Here is a 15218-nt window from a genome sequence, read left to right on the forward strand (position 1 = left end):
CTTTGTCCATTGATTCGTTTGCAAATATTTTCTCCCATTCTGAGCTGTCTTTTCACCTTGTTCATGGTTTCCTTTGCTGTGCAAAAGCTTTGAAGTTTCATTAGGTCCCATTTGTTTATTTCCATTACTCTAGAAGGTGGATCAAAAAAGATCTTGCTGTGATTTATGTCAAAGAGTGTTCTTCCTATGTCTTCCTCTAAGAGTTTTATAGTGTCCAGTCTTACATTTAGGTCTCTAATTCATTTTGAGTTTATTTTTGTGTATGGTGTTAGGGAGTGTTCTAATTTCATTCCTTTACATGTAGCAGTCCAGTTTTCCCAGCACCACTTATTGAAGAGACTGTCTTTTCTCCATTGTACACCCTTGCCTCCTTTGTCATAGATTAGCTGACCATAGGTGCGAGGGTTTATCTCTGGCCTTTCTATCTTGTTCCACTGATATATGTTTCTGTTTTTCTGCCAGTACCATATTGTCTTGATTACTGTAGCTTTGTAGTATAGTCTGAAGTCAGGGATTCTGATTCCTCCAGCTCCGTTTTTCTCCCTCAAGACTGCTTTGGCTATTCGGGGTCTTTTGTGTCTCCATAAATATTTTAAGATTTTTTTTTCTAGTTCTGTAAAAAATGCCATTGGTAATTTGATAGGGATGGCACTGAATCTGTAAATTGCTTTGGGTAGTATAGTCATTTTCACAATATTGATGCTTCCAATCCAAAAACATGGCATATCTCTCCATCTGTTGGTATCATCTTTAGTTTCTTTCATCGGTGTCTTATAGTTTTCTGCATACAGGTCATTTGTCTCCCTAGGTAGGTTTATTCCTAGGTATTTTATTCTTTTTGTTGCAATAGTAAATGGGAGTGTTTCCTAATTCATATTTTTCATCATTAGTGTATAGGAATGCAAGAGATTTCTGTGCATTTATTTTGGATGCTGCAACTTTACCAAATTCATTGATTAGCCCCAGTAGTTTTCTGGTGGCATCTTTAGGATTCTCTATGTACAGTATCATGTCATCTGCAAACAGTGACAGGTTTACTTCTTCTTTTCTGATTTGGATTACTTTTAGTTCTTGTTCTTCTCTGATTGCCGTGGCTGGGACTTCCAAAACTATGTTGAATAATAGTGCTGAGAGTGGACATCTTTGTCTTGTTCCTGATCTTATGAAATGTTTCAGTTTTTCACCATTGAGAATGATGTTTGCTGTGGGTTTGTCGTATATGGCCTTTATTATGTTGAGGTAGGTTCCTCCTATGTGCACTCTCTGGAGAGTTTTTATCATAAATGGGTGTTGAATTTTGTCAAAGGTTTTTCTGCATCTATTGAGATGATCATATGGTTTTTATTCTTCAATTTGTTAATATGGTGTATCACGTTGATAGATTTACGTATATCGAAGAACCCTTGCATCCCTGGGATAAATCCCACTTGATCGTGGTGTATGATCCTTTTAATGTGTTGTTGGATTCTGTTTGCTAGTATTTTGTTGAGGATTTTTGCATCTATATTCATCAGTGATATTGGTCTGTAATTTTCTTTTTTTGTAGTATCTTTGTCTGGTTTTGGTATCGGGGTGATGGTGGCCTCATAGAATGAGTTTGGTAGTGTTCCTTCCTCTGCAATTTTTTGGAAGAGTTTGAGAAGGATGGGTGTTAGTTCTTCTCTAAATGTTTCACAGAATTCACCTGTGAAGCCATCTGGTCCCGGACCTTTGTTTGTTGGAAGATTTTTAATCACAGTTTCAATTTCATTACTTGTGATTGGTCTGTTCATATTTTCTATTTCTTCCTGGTTCAGTCTTGGAAGGTTACACCTTTCTAAGAATTTGTCCACTTCTTCCAGATTGTCCATTTTACTGGCATAGAGTTGCTTGTAGTAGTCTCTTAGGATGCTTTGTATGTCTGCAGTGTCTGCTGTAACTTCTCCTTTTTCATTTCTAATTTTATTGATTTGAGTCCTCTCCCTCTTCTTCTTGATGAGTCTGCCTAATGGTTTATCAATTTTATCTTCTCAAAGAACCAGCTTTTAGTTTTATTGATCTTTGCTACTGTTTTTTGTTTCTATTTCATTTATTTCTGATCTGATCTTTATGATTTCTTTCCTTCTGCTAACTTTGGGTTTTGTTTGTTCTTCTTTCTCTAGTTCCTTTAGGTGTAAGGTTAGATTGTTTATTTGAGATTTTTCTTTTTTCTTGAGGTAGGCTTGTATAGCTATAAACTTCCCTCTTAGAACTGCTTTTGCTGCATCCCATAGGTTTTGGATCTTCGTGTTTTCATTGTCATTTGTCTCTAGGTATTTTCTGATTTCCTCTTTGCTTTCTTCAGTGATCTCTTGGTTATTTAGTACCGTATTGTTTAGCCTCTATATATTTGTGTTTTTTATGTTTTTTTCCATGCAATTCATTTCTATCTCATAGCGTTGTGGTCAGAGAAGATGCCTGATATGACTTCAATTTTCTTAAATTTACTGTGGCTTGATTTGTGACCCAAGATGTGATCTATCCTGGAGAATGTTCTGTGCGCACTTGAGAAGAAAGTGTAATCTGCTGTTTTTGGATGGAATGTCCTATAAATATCAATTAAATCTATCTGGTCTATTGTGTCATTTAAAGCTTCTGTTTCCTTATTTATTTTCATTTTGGATGATCTGTCCATTGGTGTAAGTGAGGTGTTAAAGTCCTCCACTATCATTGTGTTACTGTCGATTTCCTCTTCTATAGCTGTTAGCAGCTGTGTTATGTATTGAGGTGCTCCTATGTTGGGTGCATATATAATTGTTATATCTTCTTCTTGGATTGATCCCTTGATCATTATGTAGTGTCCTTCCTTGTCTCTTGTAACATTCTTTATTTTAAAGTCTATTTTATCTGATGTGAGTATTGCTACTCCAGCTTTCTTTTGATTTCCATTTGCATGGAATATCTTTTTCCATCCCCTCACTTTCAGTCCCTAGGTCTGTGTCCCTAGATCTGAATTTGGTCTCTTGTAGACAGCATATAGATGGGTCTTGTTTTTGTATCCATTCAGCAAGCCTGTGTCTCCTGGTTGGAGCACTTCACGTTTAAGGTAATTATCGATATGTATGTTCCTATGACCATTTTCTTAATTGTTTTGGGTTTGTTTTTGTAGGTCCTTTTCTTCTCTTGTGTTTCCCACTTAGAGAAGTTCCTTTAGCATTTGTTCTAGAGCTGGTTTGGTGGTGCTGAATTCTCTTAGCTTTTGCTTGTCTGTAAAGCTTTTGATTTCTCCATCGAATCTGGATGAGATCCTTGCTGGGTAGAGTAATCTTGGTTGTAGGTTCTTCCCTTTCATCACTTTAAGTATATCATGCCACTCCCTTCTGGCTTGTAGAATTTCTGCTGAGAAATCAGCTGTTAACCTTACGGGAGTTCCCTTGTATGTTATTTGTCGTTTTTCCCTTGCTGCTTTTAATAATTTTTCTTTGTCTTTAATTTTTGCCAGTTTGATTACTATGTGTCTCGGCGTGTTTCTCCTTGGGTTTATCCTGTATGGGGCTCTCTGCGCTTTCTGGACTCAGGTGGCTCCTTCCTTGCCCATATTAGGGAAATGTTCGACTATAATCTCTTCAAACATTTTCTCACGTCCTTTCTCTCTCTCTTCCCCTTCTGGGACCCCTATAATGCGAATGTTGTTGCATTTAAGGTTGTCCCAGAGGTCTCTTAGGCTGTCTTCATTTTTTTCATCCTTTTTTCTGTATTCTGTTCCACAGCAGTGAATTCCACCATTCTGTCTTCCAGGTCATTTATCCATTCTTCTGCCTCAGTTATTCTGCTATTGATTCCTTCTAGTGTATTTTTCATTTCAGTTATTGTATTGTTTATCTCTGTTTGTTCTTTATTTCTTCTAGGTGTTTGTTCTTTAATTCTTCTAGGTCTTTGTTAAACATTTATTGCATCTTCTCGATCTTTGCCTCCATTCTATTTCTGAGGTCCTGGATCATCTTCACTATCATTATTCTGAATTCTTTTTCTGGAAGGTTGCCTATCTCCGCTTCACTTAGTTGTTTTTCTGGGGTTGTATCTTGTTCCTTCATCTGGTACATAGCCCTCTGCCTTTTCATCTTGTCTATCTTTCTGTGAATGTGGTTTTTGTTCCACAGGCTACAGGATTGTAGTTTTTCTTGCTTCTGCTGTCTTCCCTCTGGTGGATGAGGCTATCTAAGAGGCTTATGCAAGTTTCCTGATGGGAGGGACTGGTGGTGGGTAGAGCTGGCTGTTGCTCTGGTGGGCAGAGCTCAGTAAAACTTTAATCTGCTTGACTGCTGATGGATGGGGCTGGGTTCCCTCCCTGTTAATTGTTTGGCCTGAGGCAACCCAACACTGGAGCCTACCTGGGCTCTTTGGTGGGGCTAATGGCCGACTCTGGGAGGGCTCACGCCAAGGAGTACTTCCTAGAACTTCTGCTGCCAGTGTCCTTGTCCCCACAGTGAGCCACAGTCACCACTCGCATCTGTAGCAGACCCTCTAACACTAGCAGGCAAGTCTGGTTCGATCTCCCCTGCAGTCACTGCTCCTTCCCCTGGGTCCTGATGCACACACTACTTTGTGTGTGCCCTCCAAGAGTGGAGTCTCTGTTTCCCCCAGTCCTGTCAAAGTCCTGTAATCAAATCCCACTAGCCTTCAAAGTCTGATTCTCTAGGAATTCCTCCTCCTGTTGCTGGACCCCCAGTTTGGGACCCTGACGTGGGGCTCAGAACCTTCACTCCAGTGGGTGGACTTCTGTGGTATAAGTGTTCTCCAGTCTGTGAGTCACCCACTCAGCAGTTATGGGATTTGATTTTACTGTGATTGCGCCCCTCCTACCGTCTCATTGTGCCTTCTCCTTTGTCTTTGGATGTGGGGTATCTTTTTTGGTGAGTTCCAGTGTCTTTCTGTTGATGACTATCCAGCAGCTAGTTGTGATTCTAGTGTTCTCACAAGAGGGAGTGAGAGCACATCCTTCTACTCCACCATCTTGGTTCCTAAAATATTATGTACTCTTTTTATGTTTGGCTTCTCTTACTCTGCATAATGTTTGAGATTCATTCTTGTTGTGGCATGTCACAGTAGATCATTTCTTTTTATTGCTACGTAACATTCTATCTGTTGATGAACATTGGAGTTTGCTGTCTGGGGCTATAGAATGGCTATGCACACTTGTGTGTAAGTCTTTGCATGGCCATACACTTTCATTCTCTTGGGTAAATACATAGGAGTGGAGTTGCTGCGTCATATGCCAAGCGTGTACTAATCCTTTAACATATAAGCCTTCTGTGGATTTTCATGAGTACATATGAACTTTGGAGATGACCAGTACTGACTGACACATCTATCTTTTCCTGGCCAGAGAGTCCCTCACTGGCAACCCATCATCTGGTCAAAGTGATGTGCAGTGAATGGCTGTTGCTTGTTACTTTACAGGTCAATCTCACCCTTCTCAAAGGTGTATGTGAATCACAGAACTTCTCCAGGTTGCATCTGTGTTCTCATCTCCTCCCCTCCCCCAGCCCTCCATGGCCCCCAGTTCCTGAGTCCACCTCCTTACCCTCTCTGTTTGTCACTGTTGCTGTCTGTCATGGCTAATGATGACAGTGTGCTATACCCAACTGTGTTGGGCCTGATTATAAGGTGGAGAACCACTGTCACAGGCTAAAAACACATGTGAGGAAATGTACTGGGAGCAACAGGCAATAGCACTCGTAGGGAGAGATAGGGACAGACACAGAAGGATCAGAAAATACAGAGAGCCTGTGCCTCAGCTCCTCTCTCCCAGATGGAGATAAAATACCTGTCATAATGTTCAGAATTAACAGTTAGTCATGCTACATAAAAGAGTATTTCTTATGTAGGAGACACACAATACCTTTTGAGAAATTCTGAAGTTTTAAAAATATTTTAATATGAAGTCATTATCTTTTTCTTTTCAGTACATTGAATTTTGTCTTGAAACTCTAAAGCTAGCCTGAAGATGGACAATTCTATTTGATCCCTATTGTACATTTTCCCCATCATCCTCAAAATAGTATTCTTTTCACAGAGATTTTCAAATACTATAACCGTTATCAGTAATGCTCCTAAATAATGTGGGGTGTTAACTTCATTGCAACACGTTTTACCTTATTTTATTTTATTTTTTGGCTGTGTCGGGTCTTAGCTGTGGCATGCGGAGTCTTCACTGAGACATGCAGGATCTTTCGTTGTGGTGTGTGGGTTTTCTCTCTCTAGTTGTGGTGCGTGGGTTTTCTCTCTCTAGTTGTGGTGCGTGGACTCCACAACACGTGGGCTGTGTAGTTTGTGGTGCGCAAGCTCAGTAGTTGTGGCACGTGGGCTCAGCTGTCCCGCAGCATGTGGGATCTTAGTTCCCTGACCAGGGATCAAACTCGTGGCCCCTGCATTGGGTGGCAGATTCTTTATCACTGGGCCACCAGGGAACTTCCCATTCTAACACTTTAGATCACAGTAAAATCATCTGAAGAGTAATTCACCCTTTATTTGGTGGAAAGAATCATCCAGATTTGAGCACAGCAGATGTGTTTTAATGAATATTGTCATGTGCTCTCTACCATCAGATCTCATCATTACTGTCAAGTGGAATGATTAGAGTCGCAAGTGCCAGTATTTAATTTCAAAAAATATTCTTAAAGTGATCCGGGGCTTTGGATATATATTTTGGAGCCCTCATTTTCATTTTATTACCTTACTAGGATTACCTAATTAAGGCTGAATCTGTCCTAACCATCTATTACTCTATACAACATGCTGAATGGAGCTCATAGTTCAGTAACAGCAGCACTTACAAGACTCCAGAGATGCTGTTACACTGCACCAGAAGTCAGCTACGTCCACCCGCAGAACAGGAATGAATTACAATCACGTGAAGTCAAAGCAACCATTACAGGGGCCATAGGTATTTATTTCCAGTTTATCACTGCTTGCATTTTTTCCTCAAGTTCATGCCCAGGTCACTCTCTAATATTAACGTTCAAATTTACTGTTAGAAACACAGCTTTAGGCTCCTAAGATTTAATATCATGTCATGAATCATATTTTTCTTTGCTTTGAATCAGAGTCTTTCTCAAAAGGATCCTAAGGAACATAATTTGGAAGTCAAGTGAAGAAGTACCATTAAACACCAGTAATGCATTAGAAATTCCCTACTCTTACCTGATGAAGTTTAATGGACATACGAATTCCAGGGACTACTACTTTTCTCAGCAATTCCATGTCAGCAAAGATCCATTCATCTCGAATTGAAGAAATTCGGAAATCTCCCTTAAATAGGGCATGCAATCCATAGAGGAATGACTCTAAATTACTGTTAAGATTAGAGATAAAAGTTTACATATTTTAACAAAGGTCTTCCATTACACAGATTCTAACATTTGGTTATGCATCAGAAGAATGTGGGAGTGTTTTGAAGATACAAATGCCAAGAACTAATGTAAGCACCCCTGAATCAGAATCACAAGGGACAGGGCCTGTTTGACCTGGGACCCTTGTTTATGAACTGCTATAATAGTGAGTCCCTGAAAATAAGCAACAGGCAAAGGCACTGTAACTTAAAAGAAAGTAAGGAGGGCCTAATGGAAAACATGTAGGAATCACAGAAGAAGCTTAAAATATGTGGCATTTCTTAATTCTAATTCAATTGGATGTATATGTCAAGAAATCCAGTTTATATTTAGTCCCCAAATCTAATGTACCACTATATTAACAGTATAAATGCTGTGAACAAAAATTGCAAGGAGAAATGGAAAAATAAAAGGAAATGAATTGTTAGAAAAATAGATGTATATGGGAAGAGACCAATCATACATTATGAGTTGATTATTTCTTAAAATGTCTTAAGTCTATTAAATTCTCATTATCTATAGTTGCCCACACGTGTGAATTTTAAAAGCCAGTTCTGTTAACCACTTAGAACTCCACTGTGTTCGGCAAAAAGATCTATACAATATCCGAAGAGGCATTTGCAATAAATTAGCACAGAATGCTTCCATTAAAAACTATTTCAGATTTTTCAGATTTCAGTTATAGAGCTTCCCAGTCTCTTTCTGAAAACAGAAATGCTTTCCTTACCTGGACATATGGTGGGATGCAGTCCCCAAAGCTCTCCGTCCCAGAACACAGAGTCCATAACAAAGAGTCACCAGGGATGAATCTTTGTCCACATCCAGTGGCTTTAAAAAACAAAGAATGGGGTGACAGGGTCAAAAGGCACAAATTTCCAGTTATAAAATGAATAAGTCATGGTGATGTAATGTACAGCACAATGACTACAGTTTAGTAATACTGTAGTGCATATTTGAAAATTACTGAGTGAGTAGATCTTAAAAGTTCTCGTCACAAGGAAAAAATAATTCTGTAACTATGTATGGTGAAAGATGTTAACTAGACTTATTGTGGATATCACTTTGCAATATACACAAATATGGAAAAATTATGTTGTACACCTGAAACTAATTAATGTTATGTCAATTACACCTCATTAAAAAAAGGAAAAACAAAAGAATGTTAGTTATCAGAAAGGAATATGAGTATTTAACAAGTCAGAAGATATCTATTTAATAAATCAGAGAAGTTCAGGAGCTCAACTAGTACATACTTTCTATCTCTCCAGATAAAAGTTCTAATGAAAAGAAACTTAACAAAACAGCATAAAATGAAGTGTGAATGTATATGAGGAGGTTCTTTGGAATCTTTAAATAAAATCTAACACTTTATAATAATACTAGAACATACTAAAAAAAAAAGTGGCTGTATTACAGAGTATTAGGATCTTAACTAAACATCTCAAAGTACTTGATTACTGATACTGTCCTCTCCTGAAAAAGACAATATTCTATCTATATAGCCTATTAGTGACTATAACCATAGTAAAGAAAATCAAATTGATATCTGTAGAATACTGCTTTCCCTCAACCTTTTAATTTTTCAACAACTGCATACCTTGATTATTGACTATTACATATATATTATATATTAAAAATATAGAATACAATAATTATATATATATATGCACAAGCAAAATGGTATACTTTATATAATACTACAGAAAATCTTGGTAGCATCTCAATGACTGGCAACAATCTAAAGCAGTGGTTCTCAAAGTGTAATCTTGGGACACAACATGAGAATCATCTGGGAACTTATTAGAAATGCAAATTCTTGAGCCACTTCAGACCTATGAAGTCATATTCTGAAGGTGGTGTCTGCCCATCACACTCCAGGTGATTCTAATGCATGCTAAAGTTGAAGAATCATGGATCTAGGCTGATAATGAGCTTAATTATTCTAACTTTGCCAATGGTATATATATTTGGCTTTATAAACCATTAACTTACAAACAAAAAAGGGCAGTTGTCTAAGATACTAACTAATATAGCTTGGTTAGTTAATTACCATTAATTGCGTAATTCAGTTAACAATAGTAACTGTGTAGGAGATCCTACATTTCTTTCTTTCTTTTCTGTCTCCCTCCCTTCCCCACCCAGTCAACTTTATATACTGAAAATGTATTGCTTTTGTGATGGGAAAAAAAATTTTTTTTTTGGCTGCACCACGTGGCATGTGGGAATCTTAGTTCCCTGACCACAGATTGAACCCGCGCCCCCCTGCAGTGGAAGTGCAGAGTCTTAACCACTGGACCGCCAGGGCAGTCCAAAAAATTTTTTATTTTAAATTTAGTTCAGGCCTCTGCTACTGGCCAAGACAGAGTAATGAAGGCTGGATTTACCCCTTGCAACTGAAATGACCAAGAAAAGAATATATTGAGACATTGGATACTAATCTCTGAGAAATGGGAAACCCTACAAGAGTTTCCAGGCTGTAGTACAAGGAAGAGGAACACAGGTAGAGCCTAGAGGTCTCCAAGTTGAGGAGATAGCTGGGAGTCTGGGGAGGTCAAGGTGGCTAGAGTTTGCAGGGCAAAGTGCCAAGGAGAGACCTACATATAGAGAGCAAGCTCTGGAGATCTGCAGAGGATCCCTCTTGAGTCCAGCAGATTACTGATCAGCACATACAGCAAAGGTCCAAGGCTGAGAACAGAACCATCAGAAAAAAAGCAGAAAGGAACAATGGAAAATTCTATGATTGGCTAGAGTGCTCAAAAGAATACTGTCTCAGTAATGGGGAAAAATTAGCCCCAGACTAAAGGCTGCTTTGGTCCCTCCTAAGAAAGCTTAAAAGTAAACCCTGAAAATATCAAACTGTCCCCAAGGAATTTAATTGTGTCACAGAACAATAAGGTCAATAATATTTATGGGAATACAAAAATATCTAGCACTCATCAAGGTAAAATTCATAAAGTCTAGCATCCAATCAAAAATTGTCAGGCATGCAAACTAGCAGGTAAATAGGACCTACAATTAGAAAAATAATCAACTAATCAATCAAAACTGACCCAGAAATGACACAGATGTTAGAATTAGTCAACAAGGACATTAAAAGAGTTATTATAACTGCATTCCATAAGTTCAAAAAGATAGAGGAATGACAGCATGCTAGTAGAGACATGGAAGGTTTATATCAGTATAAAAGACACGAAGAATTCCCTGGTGGTCCAGTGGCTATGACTCCACGCTTCCACCACTGGGGGCCTGGGTTCGATCCCTGATTGGGGAACTAAGATCCCGAAAGCCCCACAGAGCAGCCAAAAAAAAAAATTAAAGACAAAAATTAAACCTCAAAAATACAAAAAAATGCAATGTCTGAGAATAAAAAAAATACACTACATGAGATTAATGGCATATTAAACAACGCAGAAGAAAAAATAAATGATCTAACAAATATAACAGAAACTATGCAAAATTAAACACAGAGACAAAAAAAGACTAAAAAAAAAATACAGAGCATCAGTGAGCTGTAGGACAACTTAAGGCAGCCTAATATAAATGTTAACTGGAGTTCCCCAGAAAAGGGAAACAGGAAGACAGGAAAAAAAATTTGAAAAAAATAATCACCAAAATATTTCCAAATCTGATGAAAATGATATATACCTAGGGATTCAAGTAGCTCAATGAACTCCAAGAACAAGAAACATTAAGAAGACAGCACCAAGGTACATCATAATTAAACTGCTTGGGACTTCCCTGGTGGTCTAATGGCTAAGACTCCACGCTCCCAATGCAGGCGGCCCAGGTTCGATCCCTAGTCAGGGGATCTAGTCCCACACGCCGCAACTAAGAGTTTGCATGTTGCAATGAAGATGCAGTGTGCAGCAACTAAGACCCAGGATAACCAAATAAATAAGTAAATTGCTTAAAACTAGTAAAGAAGAGAAAATCTTAAAAGCAGCCAGCAAAAAAAGACATCATTATGTGGTACATACAGGCATACATTGTTTTATTACGTTTTGCATATACTGTGGGGTTTTTTTTGTGTTTTTTTTTTTGTTTTTTTACAACTTGAAGAGTTGTGGCAATGTTGTTTTGAGCAAGTCTATTGGCACCATTTTTTCCAATGGTATTTGCTCACTTTTATGCCTCTGGGTCACATTTTGGTAATTCTCAAAATATTTTAAACCGTCCACCAGCAAAAAGATTATGATTTACTGAAGGCTCAGATGATGGCTAGCATTTTTTTAGCAATAATGTATTTTGAAATTAAGTAATGTACATGGTTACAGTTTTAGACGTAATGCTATTGCACACTTAGTATATTTCATAACATTTACAATTGGGAAAAAAACCAATTCGTGTTGACTCGCTTTTACTGTGATACTCGCTTTACTGTGGTGGTCTGGAACAGAACCTGCAATATCTCTGAGGTGCGCCTTTATTACTTGTCAGAAACAATGCAAGCCAGAAGGCTGCGTAGCCACATCGTTAATGTACTGAGAGAAAAAATAATTGGTTCAACCCTGGTAGCTCTATTTTGTTACTGTTGGAGAAGACATGTGTCTCACATCCTCAAATGCATTAGAAATTCTCACAAAGACTTCTTGCTAATACTAACAACAATGGTGAAAGAAATGTACTGTCATTTAACAAGCAGGAAGCAAAGTCAAGCTGAGACGAATCTGTCCAATTTAGCATTCCAGGTAGTTTTAATGCAGTTAATCCAGGGCTGCACTTACAAAAACATTATTTCAATCTCTTCAGAAGACAGGTACAGCTATTATATGAAAGATTATTTCCTCCTAGAATACATATAATAAGAGAAGGAGGAAAGAATGACTTTTTTATTTCTGTGTAATATGCAAGTTAGAAAACTATCCTGGAAGGAAATTCCTGGAAAAAAAGTCTGGAGGCAACTTTATTAACATTCAGGTGAGGGTACCAGAATTTGGAGTCAGCAAATCTTTCTGGTTTAATTAACTTCCTTCCCTGGGAAGAGGTTATTCTGGGAATGGTGATTCAGAAAACAGAATTCATGGTTTTAAGGAGGTAGGGATAATCTTGTTCAATTTAAAGAACTGGAGAATGAAGGGATTATTTTAATTTTCCTGACAATTTTCTTCTAGAGGGGACTACAAGAGTAGAATATAAGCCAGACTGATCTAGTGATAATAAGCTCTCTGAAGAGACTGGGGATACCCAAGTTTGGAAGTAAACCTTTTGAATATGATTTATTAGCAATTAAGAGGATGACTTCCTTGAGGTACATCCATGACCTCAGCAATAATTTCTAAGAGATTATTTATTCCTTAAAGTTAGGCAGGATGGAGCCTGTTTCTGAGTCGGTAGACTGAGTTCCTAGCCTAGGTGACGATGGTTAAACCAAACAAAAGTAACCAATATAGTCTAAGCCAGAGAAAGGCTATTAGAATAATACGGTCACTCCGACCGCCCCCCACCTCCCCCTCCCCCGCCAAGAAATAAATCCAAGGATTTGAGAACAGTGTGCAAAGCATTCTAAGTATATTTCATTTATGAAAAAAAATAAACTGCTTGTTATGTGTTTGAAAGAAGAGAAGATTAGCTTTGAGGGCCTCCATTTCCAGACATTGTCTGCTGGTCCTTTTCCTGAGCTCTTACAAGGTTATTTTATTCTATCTTTGATTCCTTCCTTAAAAATATGCTACTCTGCTCAGTATCTACTGTGCATCCAGTATAAAAGCTCAAAGGCCACTGTTCAAAGAGGAATTACAAGGATGCTCCCTTTCTTATGGATGAAGTAAGAGAAACAGGCTGATTATGATGGGGTGCCTTACTCTAATTGAGTATCTGTAAAGGAAAGACTAAACTAGGTGCTACATCTAAAGACAGTCAGTGTGTACAGCCCAGACCATGATAAAGGCACTGGTTGTCAAAGTGGCTCACTATGCTCCATGGTACAGAGTAATCCTGTACGTAGGATGCTTGGTGGTTCAACTACACAAGACTTTGCACTCTGCCTTGGTACTGTGGTTACGGTCCCTGGGGTCTAACCAGGGGAGCAACACTGCCACAAGAGCCACGGGACCTAGGGGGAAAACAGCAGTTGCTGAAGTCTGTAACTCAGCTTCCCTTTAGGATAAGACAAGTTATCCTGAAGTGCGGATTACGAGCCTCCTGCATTATAATCACCCAGCATGACACAGATATTGGGTCCCCAGCCTAGACCTACAGAATAAGAATCTCGTAGACAAGGCCCATGAATCTGCATTTTTACACATTCCTGTATCATTTTTACCCATGTTAACATTTTAAAGTCAGTAGTCTAGATGAACATTGTCCAGTATGGTACCCACTAGCCTAAATTTAATTGATTTAAATTTAAATCAATTAAAATTAAATTTAAAAATTCATTTCCTTAGTCATACTGGCTACATTTCAAGTGTCTCATAATCTACCATATGTGGTGGGTTAGTAATTACCATATTGGAACAACACAGAATGTTTCAATCATTGCAGAAAATTCTATTAGCACTGGATTAGACTTTGGATTTGGGACAAAGATATTAACTTATCCTTAAGTCTGCTGTGTGTGTTTGGGGGCTTGGGGCTGGGGATGCAGCAAAACGCAGTCTTTAAGAAGGTGCTACACGTAATCTACAACCTCAATCTGTGTATATGTACGTACCTGCACAGGGTGGAGGGGTTGCTATTTGGACAGTGAGATTATGACACTGCAGATGAAAGAATGAGAAAGGTCGCTTACTCTAACCTGTTTTGGCAGAGTTGGTTTGGCCCAATCATAATGAACTAGACAGGTTCTCTTACCCAGATAGTTAGAAAGATGAAAGCCTAGAAAAACTACCCTCATGAAAACAAATAGAGGGATTCTTTCCATCTTTGGAAAAACAGATTCAAAGAGTTATAAACGACATAAACTCTACCTTTGCTCTTCGGGAAGAGCAATACTCTATCCAGTTGAGGTAAATCACACAGAAACTCTCCCTGGATATGCCTGCAAGTCGATGGTCATAGTCTTCATCAATGTTTGGATTAAACGTTGGGTCCACATCAACGTAATTCCGATCTGCACACAGACGTAGTCCTTCCTGCATCGTCTCATTAGCTAGCCACTCCTCCAGTTTAGAAGAGGTTGTAACATAATAAATGATACCCTAATGAGGAAAAGATTAAAAAAAAATCAGGCTAAACCACAATCTGAATTAACTGCAAGTCCTCAGTAAATTAATTCCAACTGTTTATACAATAGTAGGAATCAAAAATGTATATTCCAGCTCAATACTGTAAATATACTATTTTAAGAATGCTATAGTAATACATCTCAGGCCTTCCTGGATAAAAAAAAATTAATTTAATACTTACTTCAAAACAACTCCAGTCCACTGATTTTAGGATATTCTAAAAACAATTCTGTCTATTGAATTTAGGATCTTTTAAGAGAGATGAAAAACCTTTATTGTGGTGTACTTATTTTGAGAAAATTCTCATAGAAAGCTATTAAACCATCTTGTGATCCTAGGTCAAGTTATAAAAATATAACAAATAAAGCAATAGAAATATACATCTTTAGAGAGAGGAAATTCCACACACAAATGCGCACATATTAAAAAATGTTGTAGGGCTTCCCTGGTGGCGCAGTGGTTGAGAGTCTGCCTGCAGGTGCAGGGGACCCGGGTTCGTGCCCCGGTCCCGGGAGATCCCACATGTGGCGGAGCGGCTAGGCCTGTGAGCCATGGCCGCTGAGCCTGCGCGTCTGCAGCCTGTGCTCCGCAACGCGAGAGGCCACAACAGTGGGAGGCCCGCGTACCGCAAAAAAAAAAAAAAAAAAAGTTGTAAAGTCCATTTCTTTAGCTTCCTGAGGTTGGGTTTAACCAAACATTCAAC

At 38.5% G+C, this 15218-nt stretch overlaps 1 protein-coding gene across 2 annotated transcripts in view; it reads right to left on the reverse strand.

Annotated features, from left to right (window-relative positions):
• The window catches only part of PCNX1 (pecanex 1), a 167401-nt gene that overhangs the window by 11700 nt on the left and 140483 nt on the right, over positions 1 to 15218 (reverse strand). For both annotated transcript variants that reach the window (XM_065872992.1, XM_065872991.1), the window contains 3 exons: positions 14258 to 14488; positions 8077 to 8177; positions 7162 to 7312 (listed from right to left, as the gene is read on the reverse strand). In XM_065872992.1, coding sequence (XP_065729064.1) covers positions 7162 to 7312; positions 8077 to 8177; positions 14258 to 14488 — 483 coding nt within the window. The remainder of the gene's footprint in view (positions 1 to 7161; positions 7313 to 8076; positions 8178 to 14257; positions 14489 to 15218) is intronic.

This window comes from Phocoena phocoena, chromosome 2, assembly GCF_963924675.1.
Source record: "Phocoena phocoena chromosome 2, mPhoPho1.1, whole genome shotgun sequence".
Classification (NCBI taxonomy): domain Eukaryota; kingdom Metazoa; phylum Chordata; class Mammalia; order Artiodactyla; family Phocoenidae; genus Phocoena; species Phocoena phocoena.